Source organism: Xiphophorus maculatus, chromosome 13 (assembly GCF_002775205.1).
Source record: "Xiphophorus maculatus strain JP 163 A chromosome 13, X_maculatus-5.0-male, whole genome shotgun sequence".
In the NCBI taxonomy this organism is placed as follows: Eukaryota; Metazoa; Chordata; class Actinopteri; order Cyprinodontiformes; family Poeciliidae; genus Xiphophorus; species Xiphophorus maculatus.
Genome location: NC_036455.1, coordinates 9817053 through 9837291, shown reverse-complemented (window position 1 = coordinate 9837291; position 20239 = coordinate 9817053). Strand labels below are relative to the sequence as shown.

Here is a 20239-nt window from a genome sequence, read left to right as displayed (position 1 = left end):
TCCGTCTTCTTTGCAAAATTACTCCAGCTTTGATCACATGTAGATCAGACGGAGCTGGAATAATTGTTAACAGCAATTTTCAAGTCTTGCCATAAATTCTCAGTCATCGCTGTTTGTTTACAAGCAAACAATTACTTGTTGGTTATGGAAGAGCCATTTTATAACTTTGTTGACTTTAAAGCCTTTTTTGTAGCTGTTGTTGTGTCCCAACACACAGAGTCTATGTCTAAAAATGATTTCATTTAGGAAAGGACTAAAGATTCTCAAGGGGTTACAACATCATGTTTAAACCTGTAAAACTGTCATTACCAAGTACAAAAAAATTGACTTTTCCTGCAGCAAACTAATGATCTCACAGCCCCACTTGAAGGACAAAATTACTCGTCAGAAATTATATGTCATAGAAAACTTTTTATACATATCTCACAGGCAGTGTTGTTTAAAAAGTGAGTAGACCTATAGTGTTAGTTTTTGCCAATAATTACAGCTCACAGCTGTAAATGTAGCAGTTTAATGTTTTCATTTCCAGCCTCATTGGAGTTTGAAAGTCCAGAGTTTGGGTCAAATTTACAGCTTCTGTTCTACAGCAGTGACATGAGGACATTACGTCATACAGGCCTGTTTGCTCCTGATAAATGAGAACAAACATTGGGTAAAAGATTAAACCGGAAGACATTTTTTAAGCACTTAAATTGAGCTATGTAAATTACTAAATCATAACAATTATCACACACAGAACACTGCTGTGCCATCAGTAATCCTGCCAGTTCAGAGCCTATAAAGTCTCCATAAACTCCTTTAATTGCACTTTATTGTTTATTATTTTAACAAGCAGGTAATTATGGGGGCATTATGAGTTTACGAACACCCACTAAGCGAATGTCTTGATGTTTAACGGCAAGTTTTGCTGGTTACCTCATAGGAAACAGATGTCGTCCCGAAAGTAGACCAAAAACATACTGTACACCCGTCTTCATAAATTTTCTTATGTAAATAGATCTCAGTGTACACAGCTTTATAAAAGAAGTAAATAAACAATCTCTAAGGCCAAATTAACACCAGACTTGAGCTATTCCAGTTATCATTCATCATTGCTTTCACATGGTGGAAATAAACTTATTTAATGTGCAACGATACACAACTGTGACACATGTTGGCCTCATGAGTTTGCCCTTCATGAACTTGAGGGTTGTCTAAGGAGAAGGAATGCAGACAAGACACTAAAACGTCGTGGCTCTGAGCCGTCTGTCATCAGCTGCAGATTTAAAATCTGTCGAGTATTACAGGGAGAAAAACCAGACAGTAAAGTAAACACCATCAACGTAAGTATCCACACACATAAGAGCAGATACAAGTTTCATGTTAGGCTAAAGCATGACCACAAAAAACAAACCCATCTTTAAGTTTAACAATTCAGCCTCAGGGTGACATGAGGACGACGTCCATGCACAGAATATGAATATGTTCAGCAGCATGCTGCCTTTTATTTCGCGTGTGTTCTGCAGAGCCTGGACTGAATTTAAACATTGTGATAAAGATCCCTCCTACTAAAATATTTTGGTTAATCTAGCTTGATTTTATAAGCTTTACATTACAACACGACCTCAGCCACTGACTGTGAATCATGAAGTCGGCCACGTTGAGGCTCATTTTCCTTCTGGGAAATTTAAATCATGTGTTTGTGTCATCGTGTTCACCTGTGATTAATGTTTCCCGAGTCAGTCACCCTCTTGCTTCTTCACATCTGTGTGACAGCAGCTCACTGGGGCTCCCATCCAATCTGCAGCGTCTAACCGCCCCCTGGTGGTTGAATTATGTACTACTCCCTCTTATCTCCATACTAAGACATTTTATTCTTCGAACAGATCCTGTTTAGGTTATATCTTGGCAAATTATTAGATTTAAAACATTAACTGTAAAACTATTTGCTGTGCCTATCAATAATTAGAAAAGTTAATATTACAACTAACTTTTCTAAGCTAATTAATGTTGCAACTAGATATATCTCAGTAAATTGGAATATGCTTTTCAATGAGGCTTGTCAGCTTAAAAGAACTGCTTGAAAATAAACTCTAAGAAGAATATCCTAAATTTAATATTCAGATGTTTTAACAAATAAAGTTTGGCAAAGAGCATAAAGGAAAAAAAGAGCTGTTTGAATAATAAAGTAGGAATTTTTGTTTTCATTTTAAAATCTAAGGGAATAAATGAATCAAAAATTTCTGAAACTGTTAAAACAAATTAAGTAAGCTATTTTTTTTATTAATTTAATTATTAATGCAAGTAAAATTGCCAAGAACATACCGTTACTTTTCAGACATCTAGTCAATTTTAATCCTAAACACAGGTCAAAAGGGCAAAGATCTGAGTGAAAACGAAAGCCAACTTGTCTTTTTCAAATGTACAGAAAGCCAAATATTATAGTGAAATATATATATATATATATATATATATATATATATATATATATATATATATATGAAATATATAGCCAAATATTACGTGAAAAATGCATAGTGTTTATCATAATATTCTGGCACTGCAAATGTAAATAAGATTAGTTTTTAAACATCTGAACACAACAAAAGGAAAAGAACCAAATTCAAAATTGTTTCCCAAATCTTTCCAACTTTAATTTTAATGACCTTAAAATGTATTTTAAAATGTTCATTCATAACATTTTTAAATACATTATTCAGTAAGAATACAGAACAATGATCCATTTTCTGTCCACTTAAAATTGTTATCCTTAATGTTTTTGAATCATTTAAAAACATGGTCTGAAATTGGGAAGAGTAAATGAGACATTTGTCCCATATGAAGTGATAACATGTCGACAATAATCAGAAGACAGAAACTGAATGACCACTGTTTTATTAACATTGCTCCAAAAACTTTATACAAACCTCCCAATTCTTGACTCTTTTGTCCCTCCCCATCTTCAATGCACACCATCCAATTACAAATAAAAAAGGCCCTTTCTACTTCATATTAGCTTCTTCTTGGCATACCTTTATACAAATCGGAAAATTATAAAAAACAAAAACTGATTTGTACATTTTTCTAATACAGTCTAATCAACAGTGAAATCCAAACTTTCTGTGGTCGTGTTCAAACAGAACCCAGCAGCAAACTGAAGGCTTCAGAAACATAAAAAAGTTAGAAATGTGACCATCCATAATAATGCAGAATAATAATAAAACTTTGGCTGAATTGTTTCATCTTCTGAAATACAAAACAAAATTGAAAATCCATTTCAATTGTATGCACCCGTTTCTTCTCAACTTATTTTGCCTCAATAGAAAAAAAACCAAAAAACATAATTTAAAAAATATGTCCCTGGGAAGATGTATGTCGAAACATTTCTTGAAGCTTCTAAATCCCATTAGAAATAATTACATCAAAGCTGCACAAACTGAGATATCCTCTAGCTCAAGTATACACCTACAGCTTCCATCCATCATGCAGAGCGGACAGATTTGATAGATGAAGATTATGAAGTGATGCTAGAGTCTAATATTACATTTTGCATTCAGCTAAATGGAACAGGATGAAACTAACTCTGTAGGACTAAAACAAAACTCATTACGAATATGAGCAGTTCAAAATTCAAAGTCCCAGGTCAGAAATGCTAAATTATTGAGTTTCTTTCAGGCACTAATAGTCTTTCCTTTACAAATTAAAAAGAAGAACTCAATTTTATTATTTCTATGTACAATCATAAAAAGAATATGAATCTAATATAAGTTCACACTTACAGATTGAGAGGCTGGCTGGTCCACTGGACACAACATGTAAATAGAAAATATCATTTCCAAGACAAAAAAAAAAAAAACTTCACAGGTTTTCTCATCTTTTTACTTTTTGTTGTGAAAAGAGAAATATAAAAAATTGAAAATGTGACAAAATACAAACAAAATATCAACACGCATATTTACAAATATTAAATAACATAAAAAAACACACAAGGATAAAAGTGACAGCTGATGCACGAGGCGGGGTGCTTGACTCTCAAAATTAGTAAAAGATTTCAGAGTTAACATCACAGAAAAAAAAACAACAAATCATCTTCGCCTCACTTAAATTTTTGTTTTTATATTAGTTGTTTTTATTTTTAAAAAAAATGAAAAATAAATATTTTGACAACAAACAAATGGACAAAAACCAAGGGTTGAACAAATCTGCAGGCTCAAATCTTGCGTTGGCATAACTCTTGAACACATTAAACAAATTGTTTCTGCTGAAACTCAATTTCTACACCACTGCTCAACTTGAACAGGAGCTGGCATTCATATAGTGTATGTTCGCTGGAAAACAAATCAACAAGACTCCTTTGTAAAAATGTATGCCATAACATTTACAAAAAGAACAAAAAAAACACCTTTGAGATTTTTTTTTAACCAAATAGCGTCCGCCGTTGTGCAACAGCTGTCAGAGTTGTGTCAAATAATCAGATTTATGAAACACACTGTATTTACAACAAAATGTAAAGGCCTTTAAAGTTTCCTGTCTTTTTCAGATGAAGGAATACTAGATTTCTGCAATTTTATTTATCACAATGTATATAAATATGTACATCATGTCTCTTTTACTGGTTAGATCTATATGCCTAGAATCCCCCAAGATGAAAGTTTTAAACCCTGAAACCATTAAAAAACTCAATCCATGACAATGAAAACATTTCATGTCCTGAAACCTGAATATAACCTCTAAACATGTAGATTATATCACAATAACTTCTTTCCTTAGTGACTTTAGTATGTCTGCAGAACCAAAGAGTTGATGGGTTTAAATATGCAACGTCCACAAGAACTTCAAAATGTGGCCCCGTCAAACTGAACAGAGTCCGATAAAGAGTCAAATTTGATAAAGATTTGATAAAGAAATAACCGAGTAGTCTCTGAAGAAAACTGGAACTGATCCGTTTGATTCACTTTCATGTGCTGGCGGTGCCCTCTTTGTCTTTTTACTTTAAGGAATAGATCTGTATATTTTGATAGTATTTTATTTAGTCCTGTCAGTACCAGTCGCTGATGAAATCTGATGTTCAATTTTAACCGTCTCTGAAACCGTTTTTGCTTAGTGAAGAGATTTTAAAAAATTTTCTTTGATTCCTCATCTGAGTCACCAACCTTCAACCATCAGACTCGTCTCTGTGTCTCCTCAGACCCCTTCTGATTGGCTGATCAAGTATTCGGGTGTTTGAGTTCGGGCAGGTAGAGGCTGCCTTGGAGAAGGGGATGAAGACGATGGATGGTGCTGGTGGCGCCCTCTGAGGGAGGTGCTGTTGCCATGGTGATGGTGGGCACCATGCTGGGAGGAGGGTGGTGGAGGGGAGGGTTCACGAAGAGATGGAGGGACGGCAGAGGACTTTATGGGGATGATGCGAGTGTCCATGACCTCGCAGTCGACCTGCATCATCATCTCGTAGCCCTGAGACGAGTTGTAGAGACTCTCTGAGGAGGACGAGACCAGAAAGGTCAAACCCAGCAACCAGTACAGTGAACGCATCATTCATTGCTCTTCAGATGCTTTAAATATCATCCAGACAGACTCACCGTTAACAGACATGGCCGGCATCACCAGAGACATTTTAGGCCGGCTGGTTTTGTTATGGCTGATGGCAGGCAGTAACAGGTGGTCCTGCAGGAATCAACACATTTTGATTGATTAATATCTGATATTTAAGATCTAAAATCACAAATTGGAACTGAAATGCTTTCAATAGTCTTACCCTCCTGAAAGACACGACGTAGAACGTGTCTTCCCTACGGTCGATGGCGTCCAGGAAGTCGCTGTAGGTGACCTCAGGTCCAGGAAGTACCCTCAGCTGACTGCAGGGGAAGCCAAACAAGAACCAGAAGAAGAAACTTAAAAACTCAAACCGAAATATTCTAAGAACTATGGCAAAAATGTTCTGTTTAGTTAAAATCAAGCACTACAGATAAGCAAACATTTTAAAAACATATAAAAAGATGTGATGGCCAAAGCCATAGTCCAGTAATAAGATGGAATCTTCTGAACATATTTGATATTTCCAGTCTCAGAAAGGAGAAACGTTTCTGCTTGTTTGTGTTGTTAGAATAAGTAGAATGAGCTGCTGCTGAGACAAAACTGATTTGAACTCTAAAACTGGTTGTAATATTTGTTAAATGAGATAATTCAACATAGTTAAGCTCCAAAAGTATCAGTAATACGTGTCCTTTAAAATTCAGGATTTGATTACTTAAATGTTCAACTTTATAAATTTAGAAGAAAACAACTGAAATTTTTGATATTTTATAAGATAAATTTGGTATTAATTATTTCTTTTCAGTTTTTTTTTGTACCTGTAGTCTGTCAAATGAGAAAAAACCTGTCTTCTTTACTCATAGTTAAGTCATCTCCTTAATAACAGTCTTGTTTACATTGAAGAGTGTGTGTTTGGTTGTACCTTTCTATGGAGCGGTGAGCCTGGATTGGCAGATATCTGGAAATGTTTGCCTTCCTCAGTTGAGCTTTCTGTTTCAAAAGAAAGATACAAAAAAGATTTGTCTTGGTTTTTCCAAGTTAAATCCTTTACAACTGAAACTGTGTTTATGTGCTGCTGCCATTCCTTCCTAAGAAACTATTTCAAAAGAGATCTTAATGAATCCTTGTTAACTAAACCATTTTTAAAAAGTAGATACACTTTTTAAAAGATAAATCTTTCTCACCTGGGTGATCTTTGCTTTTTTGGCCGTCTTTGCTTTTCCTCCAGACTTCTTCCTGTCGATTTGATGTCGATGAACCCATCCTCTTAGCTCGTCTGCGAGCCTGGAGTCACAGAGATCTTTCAGTTTAAGCTGCTACGCAAAAAAAAGTTTCATTTCTCATTTTTTGTAAAACTAGCTTTACTGAGTGCACTCTACTGACTTCTTTTCTGGACAATGATTTGTTTATTTGGATAAATCTCATCAACAAAATGTGCAGCAGCTGCTCATAAATATGAGCTGAGCAAAAACAATCCGAGGAAGTCTAACTGAGAACTATCACACCAAAGATGAGCACATTAATGAGTTGCAGGCTGTGAAACAAACAGGGTTTGTTTCAGGGTTTGTTTGTAAAGGTTAAAGAAACGGAGTCGTTTCTTTAACCTTTACTAAAGAAATGAAATTAGTGAACAAATACAGCATAAGGTAATTAAAGTATTGTTATCTTGCCTGTGCAGTTTGAGGGTTTAAACATTTGTTACAAATTTCTCCTGAGGAGGTGGTAAAAAATGAAGGCGTGATAAAACAAGATATTTCGACCAGGGCAGGACTGACCTGAGAGACTCAGAGCGGTTGAACTGTCGGCAGTCTGAGGAAGTGAAGTAACGTTCGATGTCTGGCAGAACCAGATCCTTCAAGTCACTGAACATGTCACTCAGGTTTCTGCCCAACAACCAGAAAATACAGAACAATGGTTAGACACTAGGAAAGCTGCTCAGAGAAATAAAATAAATAATCATATTTTACTAAATGTAAGTCTGTGCTTTAAATTAAGATTCCTTAAATAAAGTTGAAAAAACTCCGGCAGAGAAACTCTATGTACCACATGTAAGAAGTGAGGGATATGTTGTAGAACCAGCTTTGTTGGGTGTCTAAATAAAATGCAGGTTACTATTCTGGATAGCAATGAGTTATATAACAGGGTACAACAGTCAAGGAACACAATGAGAACTGTGACACCAACATGACAATGACCAAACAGCACCATTTATCCGCTGATTAAAAAAAACAAAAACAAGATAACTTAAGTAACCAAATCTAGCATTTGAGTTTTTAATGGTTGTTTAAAAGAATTTAATTGACCACTCGCAGGGTTTATTCTGCAATGACTTTTGATCCTGTGTTAAGTAAAAAAAATTCATAATACTTCAACTAAAAGTACTTATTGCAAAGTCCATTGAAATATTAGCAATACAACAATATTGACACAATCATACACTGAGTAGCCCTTAAATAAGGGTCAATGTATTGCTAAAAAAACCAAAACAAAAAAAAACTACATTCTACATCGGTCTGTGTTTGTTAGCATAAAGTGATATTGGGTTGCGAAAACAGTCGCCTTCTGTGTAATAGCTTGTTTTTTAAAACTTAGTGTGATTTTATTCATATAAAGTTAATCAGAATTCCACAGAGGAACTTGTAGCCTCTGTTTATTCCCAGTCTTTTCACTGCATGTCAGGATAATGTGTTTACAGCTATTGATTTGCCTCACCGGAACTGATAAGACTCTGGAGCGTATCTCTCCGCCTCTCCTCCCTTCCACCGCTCATCGCCGCCGGACTCTGGTTTCTCCGGTTTGTCCTCAATTTTCTGGAGAGGTTGAGGATCAGCCTGGCGATCCGGCTGCTGTTCGATCTCCAGCAGCCGGCGACCCGTATAAGACACCAGATCTTCCTGCAGACTAGCTGACAGCTTCCTGTCAGTGATGCTGCAGCGATAAACACCAAAATCATTTAAACCTCAAATACAACTGTTGTGGTTTTTCCATATATTCCATACAGGACAATATAGTTTGTGCTTTTACTTTGTAAAAACAATTGGACACTGAATGACACAATAACAAGCTGAGATGCTAAACTAAATGATATCATCCTGATATTTTGAAGAAAGCCATAAGCGAATACCTGACGGGGCCAAAGCTGAAAGTCATGAACAGCAGAACCGCCATGACACACACTGCTCTCTTGTTGCTTGCAGAGTCGCCACTCTGAAACACAAAGAACATAAAAATGGAAATTTTCTTCACACATGCTGAATCTCATAAAATCAGCTTTCTATTTTGCAAACGTGTCCATTTTGCTACGTATATACTGAAAAAAAAGTGTCCATGATTTATAGTTTTGTTTTTTTATAACAGGATTAGCAGGTTTCTCTGTTTCTTGTGTGTTTCCCCGTCATTTAGTCTTCAGATCTTGTTATTCAAGTTCCCCTGTTTACCAAATGTTTCTTCCTCTTCTTCACGTGTGCAGGTGCAAAACCAGCAGAGTGGAAGAAAAAGCTGCTCTCCATATGTAGTTTTAAAGACATAAACCTTATCATTCAGAATCAGAAGCTTGGTCATTTTATAACACTTTTTTGTTTTCTGTTATTGTAACTTGTTTTTCTTCAAGCCTGTTCATCCTAAAGTTCCCCTTCATATCTGTCTCACCACCACTCACCTCCTTCACAGCCAGTCTCTCCCTCAGCGCCTGGTTCTCCCTGCGGAGTCGTTCGTTCTCCTGCTGAGCTTCCCTAAGCTGAGCCTCCAGGTTCTGCAGGTATTCCTTCTTTTTCTTTCTCGACTGGCAGGCAGACTCTCTGTTTTTTATCATCCTCTGTTGCCGCTTTAGCACCTTCATCTATGCAAGGAAAAATTTGAAGAGAAAGAAAGTAGGCAGAAGTGAGTCAGAATTCAAAATGGGAAAGAAATTAGCTAGACAAGTTAAAAATCAGCAGCAGAAATTGAGGTCGGTAAATCTTTATCATGTCTATGTATAACTGAAAAACTTAATATTTTTATTTCTCTGAGTGCCAAGCAAAAATGATAAACCTCTGAGTAATGAACTGTGGGTATTCATATTAGTTTCAGCGCATTTACAAACAGAAAAAGAGCAAAACATTGTAGCCAGCCTTCAACCTGTCAGGGTTTTTTTTTTTCAGCGTGAGTCACCGCATCCACCTACTCACATCAATGTCGTTGGAGTTGTTGCTGGGTAACGGCGTGGTCGCCGGGACGATGGGCTTGCTGGTTGAGGAGGCAGCTGGGCTGGAGCAGTGCTGAGGGATGGTAGGGGACACGGGCTCCATTTTGACAATAGCCGGAGCCGAACTGAGACAGACGGACGGAGAGAGGACAACTGGAGGGAGAAAGGCGCTACGTTAGCGATCAGACACAAAGCTAATTACTTTACCTGGAATTTAAAATAAAAGGACAAAAACCTGAGAATTTATCTGGTAGTTACATTTTATTTCATATGAAAAATACTTGAAGATCTTCATTTTTTAACAAAATAAATAAGAAAATTTATAAATGCGGCTAACAGGACAATACTGTCCTACCGGGTCTGTTCTGATCCATGGAGGGGAGCCCCTGCAGTATGAGGGTCTTCGCTGGTGCAGGGTTTTGCGGGACGGGGAGTGTAGCAGCAACACACACTGGTCGGGGCTGGATGGGAGGTTTGGTGCTCAGGATGGTGCTGGCTTTTAATGTGCTTGGCAGGACTGCTACAAAACACACACTTTTAGGTTATTTCACATCACAAAAAGATAGTTATATACAATATATTCTGTAGCAGTTTCTCTGTGTTGTGCACAACTGTTCTGAAATGCTTTCCTCCTCAAACACACTAGATTAAAATGACTAAACACTTTCTCCGGCATGTTATTGAATTCAGCAGAAGCTTTTTAAATCAGTTCTCCCTCAACATCAAGTGTAAAGAAACAAAAAGAGATTTCAAACATGGAGAACAGTTGGTGCTATAACTGGAAATGAAAACCAGCAGTTAAGAACAATTTCACATTGTACATGTTACTAAATATTATTTTAACAAACAGGAATGTTTTAGTGTCATAAATCAGCCAATATGGTTGTACTGGTCACAGAGTGACTTCTAAGCCACTCAGTTTATTTGAGGTTAGAGACCACAACCATCTGCAAACAACTATAATCCACAAAAACCTCAGTTTAGATGTACTTAAAATTATCATAATTGCCTATTTTAATAACTAGACACCAAATGTACGTTAATATGCAAATAGAAAACTGTCTTGTCACTACGACTGAGCCTAACCTGAGGAATAAATAAAAATAATTTGCATGATCAGAACTAAGCAGTCATTCAAAAAGGGTTCTAATATCAAAGCGTACTAAGGAGACAGCAGCTTCAGGTTGGTAACTTTTCTCTGATTCTCAACACCAATCTCGATTTCGTTTTCAACGTTTTCATTTAGAAATAATTTCTATGATTCTTGTCCCAATGAGGAAACATCTTTTCCAAGATTTATTTATTTTCCTAAAAAGTAGCATAGCTCATAAATATACACACACATGATAAAACAAGACAATAACTGGGCAGATGGAACTATGCAATAACTTAGAGGTCCTCCATGCTTTCATTAAAGATAATAAAGGGGTTACCCAAATGCCAGTAACTTCAAACTGTCCTATATGTCCAAAGTTTTGAGTGCATTTTGTTAATTTACATGCAATATTTACAACTGTATGTGCTTAATCAAGAAAACAACATTGTGATGTCTCCAAGACTGCAGACTGAGGTGCTATTTAAATGTTCGAAGGTCTTTCAGTATGAAGACTAGAAAAGTTCCATTTATCCAAAACTCCGTATTCGGTTACAACCCACCAAAGACCCTTCTTCTTCAGAGGAGGAGGGGGAGGAGTTCCCACACCTACACAGTACTCCCACCATTGTGTGGGAACTGCCCCAGGGTCTGTGTACAGAATACCTCCACAAATGAGTGGAACACAGGGTGGAAGGTAAACCGAGCTCTCTATTCAGGCTCTAGGGCTGACAGCTCACAGATATGTGCAGAGAAAAAAAAAACGGCAACACTAACCATGAGTGGAATATCCTGTTTTCAGATTTGCATGAACAAAAGGTGTGGAGAGCTAATGTAATGCTTGTCTAGCGCTTCTTTTTGTGTCAATATAGAAGAAAATAATATACTCTAATAGAAGAATATTAGAGTAAACAAGAAGTCACATACCTGCAGTTTGTGTCGGTATTCCATTGATGACTGCTTGGACAGATGTTAATGGTGTCTGCAGCTGAGTCTGTGTCATTATTGGAATCTGGGACTGGGGTGGGGGTACTGCTGTAGTTGCCACGGTTACCTCCATCGTCCCCAGCGGAGGAGACAGTACGTCTCCATACATGTACGGAGGAGTCGGAGGGTTTTCGGCTTTAATTGTAACCTGGAAAGGAGATGGGACAATAAGTTTGTATTCTTCCCTCCCAGTCAGGTCATTACTGTAAATACAAATTGGTTCTTAATCATTCACCTGGTCAAGTAAAGGTTAAATAAATAAAAATAAATAAAGATGGCCTCTTTACTCTATGACTTTGAAATATATCTTTAGTTATTTATTAGTTTCCTTTAATATTAAAAGATAAGCATCCAAATCATGACACAAACAGTTTTATTGGTCCATTTGTGTGATAAAACAGCCTCCTTTATCATCTGAAAAATCCCACCTGTGGGTCAGGCGACAAGGTCGAACAATCTGAGTCCAGCGAGGAAGCAGGAGAGGGAGGCTCAGCCTTGACCTGGAACACTGAACAGAAACCACATAACTAGTGAAAACATTGTAAAAACACAATGTGCAAAGATTAGATTAGGAAAAACTCAGCTTACACATTTCCACAGGGAGCGGCTCTGTCAATGTCATCTCATTTTTTATCACCGAAGTGCTTCCTAAACAGAAACAAACAGAGATGGATGTTGTGATATTAAACAACATTATGACTGGATAAATAAAACCCTTTAGATGCAATTATATACTTGCACTAAGCTTATTAAATGAAGAGCAAAAACCTTTCAAAATTTTGCTAAATGAAAATGTTGTTCTTAAAGAAAAACACAACCGATTTTTAAGCAAATATCATTGGATTTCTTCAGTTCTGCCAAAAATAATAAATAATATTTAATAAACATATCGACATAATTAAAACCTGAAGTAGATTTTTTTCTCTTAATGCTATGTCTGAATCAAAATAAATGGTTTTGTTCAAAAGGTAGTCTATCTATACACCTCTCAGGTACAATGAGCTACATACAGCTAGTTCATGGAACGAAAGGCAGATCCGCTCATTGGAGAGATTTCTGCAAAATCAATTATCTCAACTGAGCTTCCTGAGTCAATCTTTTACCATTTTGCATCATCTGTTTTGCTGACTTTTAATAGAGGGATAATGTCCACCTTATATTTAACTCTTTGTTTGCTTTAAATTAAATTTAAAAAATTTTCATTTAAGAATAATATAGCTCCATGCTAAGAAAACATTGCTGATAGTCGGTAAAATATCTGTTGCCACCACTACAAAAAAATAAAATCTATTGCAGGTGTGAGCATCAACGAAAAAGACAATCTAACAAGCCAAATACGATTATACATTGTATATACTTCAATTTAATTAAATATCATCATTAATCAAACATTTTATTCAAGCAGTCTTCTTGGATTATAGTTGTAAGTTTAAAAGTAGCTACACTGAATGTATAGCAGGTGAATAGTTAAATCCCTGAGAGGATTTTTTGTCTGTATTCATAAGTTTCTCAGACAGAGGAAAGCAAAACAGCACTAGATACAAGATTCAGTAAATTGAGCTCTGTTGGCTCTCTGCAAAAAACATGAAAGTGAGAAATTTACATATTCTATGGATAAATAATGAATAAAAATGCCACTGATCGTTAAATCTGAATACATTTGGGATGTCAAAGAACCATGCAATCACATAAACAACACAAGCAAGCTCAAACTGTTAAGCTAGAATGTTTTAGATTAAAAACAAGTGGTTTTAGAAATGTTATGTTTTTATTTTCACACTGTCCCTTAATTCTCACTAAATAGGCATAAAAATAAAGCCTATATGATGAGAAGACCTGCAGATGTAGACAGAGTGACTCTGCTTCTAATAGAATGTTAGAATGTTTCCACAGGCTGAGGACAAAGCGTCTCGTGTTGCAGAGACGACTGATCCGTGAAACCAAAATGCTAAGCGATGTGATCCAAGGGGCCCGAGGTGAGAGCCACCAAGGTGAGAGCGGACGGTGTGTGTACCTGTGAGAAGGTTGTCGTCAAGGTATCGCCATGGTGACGTGCGGTTATCAGGATCGAGGGTGAGCACGAGGTCATTGTCAAACTGTGAGGAGTTGGTGGAGAGGTTGGAGAAAGAGAGAGTGAAGTGGGAAAAAAAGTCAGGAAGTCAGGAATCAAACATGTCCAAACAACTGCAGGGTTACTGTGTCTGAGTGTGTGTGACCGAGGTGGTGTGTATGTTTGTGTTACTCAGCCAGGCGACACACACCATCTGCCTGCACTGTGCCCTGTACAGTCATCTGTGTAAGCTGCTACTTCGACAACCTGATTCTAACTGTATATAAACACTAGAGTTTCACTCACACAAGGGTTTGTTACTATGCTCTGTATAGTTTTCTGCAGCTCCACTGGATGATTACAAGCATTTAAAAAGAAAATCTCTGCCTAAATAACAAAGTCTGTGTATACATAAAGTTAAAGTTTGGGAATTGACAATATTTACATTATAATCAGGTTTATAGAAATCAATAACATGACGCTGTAACCCTTACAGTCCAGACTGAGCCAACAAACTGCAAAGAGATTCTATCAAAACCATCGCTAAACCAGTTCCTCAGAAAACTGCAAACTGTCTGCATTTTGTTTGACTTCTCAGTCACTCTGTTTATGAAAAAAAACAAAGCACAAAATGTTAACTGTACAGGTTTAACCAGGATGTAGCTCGGTACTGTCCAGGAACAAGGATTCATGCCAAATCTAACACCTTCGAATGCATTTGAACACATCTTGAGCAAACTAGTGAAACCATGGTAAAAACAACAAAATGTCAAATGTATAAGTAATGACAATTTCCCCCAGGAGTTTATTGAAATATTCAAGCTTAGAAACTCCACTGTTAAAGCAGATTCACAAAGCTACCTTTCAAAGATAAAGCAAGATCCAAATGATATTGCTCTTTCCATTGTTACATTTAGTCTCTAATCCTTCTGAAAAAAATATGGTTTGATAGTTGTCAAATTTGTATAGCTGAAAATAAGGAACGTGCCAATGCAACGGAAAAATTCTAGTAACAGCAATTTAACAATGTTTCTACATAAACTTCCCTTTTCATATAAAATTCCAGTCAAATTTGTCTGCTAGACAAACACAAACATTTATTTTTACTTACAATTAAAATGTTTTTACAACAATAAGATTTATACTATAATTGATATTTCCTTTTTTATATTTTCAGAAAGAACAAAACCTGAGCACCACAGATTAATATGTGCCTATGGTTTTTATACAGTATATCTGCTTTTGTAGCCAACACAGTAGGTTTGCCAATACACTGTAACTGATCTAATACAATAAAGACACAAGAACACCAAAGACAGATCTGATATGATATAAAACAATCAAGTAGAACAATTTAAATTTTTTCAACTTTTTGTGAATAACTAAACTTTCATTAACTAAACAGTCAGCAGAAAATACATTTCTAAACTGTTAGACAAAAAATAAGCTCATCTTACAAAAGGCGCTAAATCAAAATATAGCCTTCACTAGAGTGAAGTTAGTATCCTTGTTAGAATAATTAGAACAAAAAGAAACATCAAGAATAACTAAACAATAAGAGAACACTTTCTGGTAAATCTGTTTTATGAACATGCTATCCAGCCAATAAGTTATTTTTTTCAGGAAGTAGAGTTAATCCAATTGATTGGGTGAAATAAAACTGAGCTGACGAAGTCTTAAAAACTATTTGAATGTTTATTTTTGGAGGAAGAGAGGTTCCCACTGATTAAATTATCCCATAAAAACTGATGCACCTGGATGTAATTTAAAAACATTAAAAGGGCATGCTGTGGTGGTGTAGGGGATAGCGCGACACACGTTTAGAGGCCTTGAGTCAAAGTGAGCAATGAATGCTGAGTGTCAGCTGCACTGAAACAAAAGCTGCAATGCATAGACATATTTTCATGACCGTACCGATGGTTCGTATTTCAACCCTTGACTGAAGTCCCCGTCCTCTCCTTCCTCCATGCTCTCACACTTGAACAGGCAGGCATCTGCAGAGGAGACAAAATTTTCAAAACATCAGCAAAGAACAGGGAATAAAACTCAGGGACAGATGATGAAGCAAAAAACAAGCTGGTCCAAGACCAGAGGAGATTCAAATCAGCCATTTAATTTACATCTCTGAACATGTAAAATCAGTACTTAGAAACACTACTGAAACATCACCAAAAATCATTCAATTCAACAAGAAGGCAAAACTTTGAAAGAAACAAAATTGAGACACAAACAGATTCAGTCATGCATCAGTTTGACTGAAAGTGCATGCAAATGTTCTTTCACAAGTTAAACCTCAAAACACAATTAGAGGACAGCAAATAACAAACATTTTATTGTTAACCTCAAAGGTTTTGAACTAAATGTTCAGTCTTCTCACATAAATGAGTTAAAAGAACCAGGAGCATCTTTGTGACTTTCTGTCTGGCAAAACCTGGAACATATATAAATAGGTCTGCAACAGTCAGTTGAAACATAATGTTAATTCACAGTTCATGACTGCATGAAACAATTTAAAGACAGAATCCAGTTCAGTGAGTTGTTTTAGTTTTTACCATTTCATCTATTTTCAATGGCACTGCCTATCCATTCTCTGCAGATAAGTGAATTAACGTTTTTGCTAACGATTACTAGCTAACAGTCATGCTAACCATGTGATATTCTCAATGTTTCTTACTTCATATTATACATTGTTTTAATTTTCTAATAGAATGTTTTTTTTCTATTATTTTGTTGCTGATATTTTAGTTTTATATGAATAAAAAAATTCTTTTTTTCCTTCGCTCAGAATCTGAATTAACAAATGAGTTGTTTAAACGAACTGTGATGGCTGAATGGATGTACAACATTCCCTCTCACATGTTAAAAAGCCTTCGCTAAAGGAATTTGAGAAGAATCAGATAAACGCTTATGAACTAGATTCCTCCAGCCAGGAGGAGGAGAAATCTGTGAGGTGACACAAATATTTTAGAAAGTTGCAATGTTCACTGACACCAGCCAAACTGAATCTCAGGCAAAAGTTTTACAATGTACATATGATTTTAATATCTTCATCAAACTCTGTGGCAAAATGAGCTCCAACCTACAGAGATATTACACAAATTTGTGTCAACTACGAATCTTCATGAGATCACATCAGGAGATATGAAGACATGTTCCTATTTAGTCACACAAACGCTGTTGTTTGTAAAAAAAACTAATTTTATGCCTCATTTACAGGAAACAAGCAAAGTGGTAGAAAATGGTACTTCTCCCATCATGCTTTGTGTTCTCTTGATAAGCCACACAATGGACTTTGAAACTGAAAGAAACAGGGGACGCTTCAGCTTTTACTGTGATCAGATTCTGTTAAAAAGAATGAAAAATTGAAAGAAACATTTTTTTAATCAGTTTTAAAGTTCCATAAACAAATGATTATACTTACTGAAGTTAATTTACATTAACAAACAAGTCAAGTAATTAATAAAAGAAAAGTATCTGTAAGTCTTTCCTGCCTATTAAATGAAAGAACTCACCCTTTTAAGCTACTGAAAAAAGAATAAAGAAATGCAACATAATCTAGATTATCTCACTAAAAAGCAGAAAGATTGCTCCTGAACTTTAACTTTTCAGTGTTACAAGAATTTGAGATTGCAGGAAATCGTAAATGTGTCTTCTGAAGCAGTTCATGCAGCTCAACTCAACCTACTTTCTGTCAGCCAAAAGTAATGATTCACCTACCCTTAATCTAAATCTAGTCACGTTTACTACTTGACTGGAAGGGACGAGCAATAACTTTGTCCTTTGGGCCACAGAGCCATAAAACTGCTCAGTTTGACTGTCAAATTTACCTAAAGGATCTGAGGTGAAGCAGGCTGACAAAGTTAAACAGAGAAAACATATAAAGTTTATACTTTAAGCTGCAAGAGCAAACAACACCTCAACAAGACGTCTCAAACACATCTACTGACTGTTCATCATAAACTGTCAAAACCACTAACCACCAATAAAAATGACTGATATAGATCAGTACATTGGTTGAGACGTGTTGGAGCCGACTGCTAGTTTACATTCACACTAGGAAAAGCACAGTATTTCACTACAGGAGGGTTAAATGTAGGCCCTTATGAGATTCTCAGTAAAAAATAATAATAATAATAAAAACTTAAGTAAAAATACCTCAGTATCACAGTATTTACACTTTATTTATGCATAGCATTTACATATTTCTTTTTATTTAATGCTAATACAGAGACGTAAATAAAACATTCTAAACATAATCGAAAATGAGTGTTGAAATGCCTATTTTAAATTTCACTATTTTGACTTTTTCTCTTTCTGCTCTTTATAAAACACCACTACAAGTGCTACAAGATGATGTTAGCTGGTTAATTAGTCAAACTATCTGTTTCGTCTAAATTTGTCTTTCTTGTAAGCTACGGAAAAGAGTAATAGCCTTTATTCAGCCAGCTGAACCAGCAGTCTGCAAAAATAGGTGGGGAAAAGGGCAGAAGGATTGATCTACATCAAACTAGAAAAAGTCTTGGTAGCTACAACTCTCTTTAGCATTTTATTGCAACCACTTTAAATTGTAAGAACAAGTCAAGGAAACAATTTAATAGTTTTTAAAACATCACTTTTTAATACTATGATAACCAGCCCATAATAACGATAACTGAAGTCCAACACATATCAAGAAGGACTAACAAACATTTTCTTTAAATTGCTGATTACATTTTACTATTTGTAAAATATCTAAATTTCAAATTGAGATCACCATGGTAATATCATTGCACAAAATTACAATTGGAAAGTCTGCTTAGATGTAATATTTGATAAGCTGCGAAGTGTATGAATTAATGTTCTACAAGCTAATTTTGTATTTGGCCAGTTGGATGGACTCAACATCTTTTAAGTCCACACCTGTTCTTGAAACGAATGATTGAGATGTTAAATATTACTGACTGTCCTGAACAAATATTGATGATGAGACAAAATAGATTAAAATTTGGGCTAGCCTGCTAAAGAAATATTAGCATCACAACAATAAATTGTATGTTCTTCTTCCGGCAGCAGTAAAACCGTGGCTTAGTTAAAAAAATAAATGTATTCCCATGCTAAACTTTTTTATTGTCAAATTGTTTTACCAAAACCACTACAGGAATATATTTCACATGTTACAGCTGCAAACTTGATTAGAAATGTGTTTTTCTGACTATTAGCAACTGCAATCTTTAGTGATGTTTTAATAAGTATTGTTGCATTAAAACACAGTGATGGACTGTTAGTTAATAGTGGGAACTCTTATCAAACTAAGAATAGGTTTAGATGGAAATCATGTTAACAAGAGTCAATAAAGCGACGATTTTAAAGAGAAAAAGTTAGAGGAGGTTATATAAAACGTTCAATCACGTTCCCAGCCACTGTGAGGATGATAAACAGCAATGTCCGGGTTAGATGATTGAGGAAGCAAGTTCAGAGTAAAGCTAAAACCGCGTGCAACACGTATCACAATTAAAACCAACTTAGATATAAATTACAGTTGTAAGACTCGGGAATAAACATTAAAAACGTGTAAAACTGAAAATGAAAATCTTGCAACGCCCTGTTGGCCTCGCCTCTGTATAGCAGTTAGCGCACCCAGTTAGCTTGTAATGTCAATTTTACCCATTTATCTTCATTTATAAACGGATTTTAAAATGTCCTTACCCCAATCTTCGCTCGTCAAAAGGTTATCAGCGAAGAATCGGCTGTCCAGATCAGACAGTAAATCCGCAGTCATCGCCACAAAGGCGGTGTGTGTTTGGACAGCAGGAGTCTGCAGTCAGACGTGATAACAGCAGCTAAACCAACATAGACTAGATAAAACTCTTAGCTTTATCCTCAAGCTAACGCGCTAATTCTATATTTGGCTACCATTTGCGCTATAAAGTAATAGAATTTTTTTAACCGAGTAGAAAACTGGATTTTTTTTCATGCCCTCCAGTGAAGTTATCGACCCTTCGTTTCGCTTTGCATATGACAGAATAGGAAACGCATTTTCCAGAAGGTTACCGCCTGCTTTTGTTGGGTTAGCCAATGAGAGTAAAGAAGGCTCTGATCGACGCAGATAGTGACCAATGAAATAGCCGGAAGACTTTGATTGGGCAGCTAGGTAGCCTATTGTTAAACAGGAGCTTGTGGGATATCCTTTTAAAGATGATTCTGTCCAATAAGATTGCGGATGTTTGATTGACAAAACCCATGAGCCAAACAACGTGATAATTTCCGGTGCAAACAAAAATAGTCATGAGAAGACTCACGTGGATTCAAGCATTGTAACAGAAAAGCTGGCCTGTATCAGACTAGGATGTTTTCAAAACATATAGCAATTCATTGTTAATTTTAGGACAAATTAAACATTTACAAAACATTGATTTCTATGGGATTAGGACCAGTT

The 20239-nt window shown here is 36.0% G+C and overlaps 1 protein-coding gene across 2 annotated transcripts; it reads right to left on the bottom strand.

The window, feature by feature from the left end:
- Window positions 1-2858: 2858 nt before the first annotated feature.
- atf6b (activating transcription factor 6 beta) lies at window positions 2859-19836 on the bottom strand. Of its 2 annotated transcripts, none has more exons than XM_023345268.1 (17): window positions 19510-19836; window positions 15739-15818; window positions 13789-13870; window positions 12363-12422; window positions 12203-12282; window positions 11715-11922; window positions 10050-10214; window positions 9678-9847; window positions 9170-9349; window positions 8636-8718; window positions 8224-8439; window positions 7287-7394; window positions 6696-6795; window positions 6434-6501; window positions 5735-5834; window positions 5559-5643; window positions 2859-5456 (listed from the first exon to the last, which is right to left on the bottom strand). In XM_023345268.1, exons 1-17 carry the CDS (start codon window positions 19580-19582, stop codon window positions 5164-5166), a joined length of 2151 nt encoding a protein of 716 aa, XP_023201036.1. In that variant the 5' UTR covers window positions 19583-19836; the 3' UTR covers window positions 2859-5163. The 2 variants fall into 2 exon arrangements, with proteins under 2 accessions (XP_023201036.1, XP_005804780.1); XM_005804723.2 differs by having other exon boundaries at window positions 10050-10211.
- Between the last annotated feature and the right edge of the window lie 403 nt (window positions 19837-20239).

Coding starts and splice junctions, on each gene's coding strand:
- atf6b (XM_023345268.1), bottom strand. CDS start 19,582: ATGACTGCGGATTTACTGTCTGATCTGGACAGCCGATTCTTCGCTGAT. Junction 13,871..15,738: donor GGTTGAAATACGAACCATCG/GTACGGTCATGA, acceptor AACTCCTCACAG/TTTGACAATGACCTCGTGCT. Junction 5,644..5,734: donor ACGTCGTGTCTTTCAGGAGG/GTAAGACTATTG, acceptor TGATTCCTGCAG/GACCACCTGTTACTGCCTGC.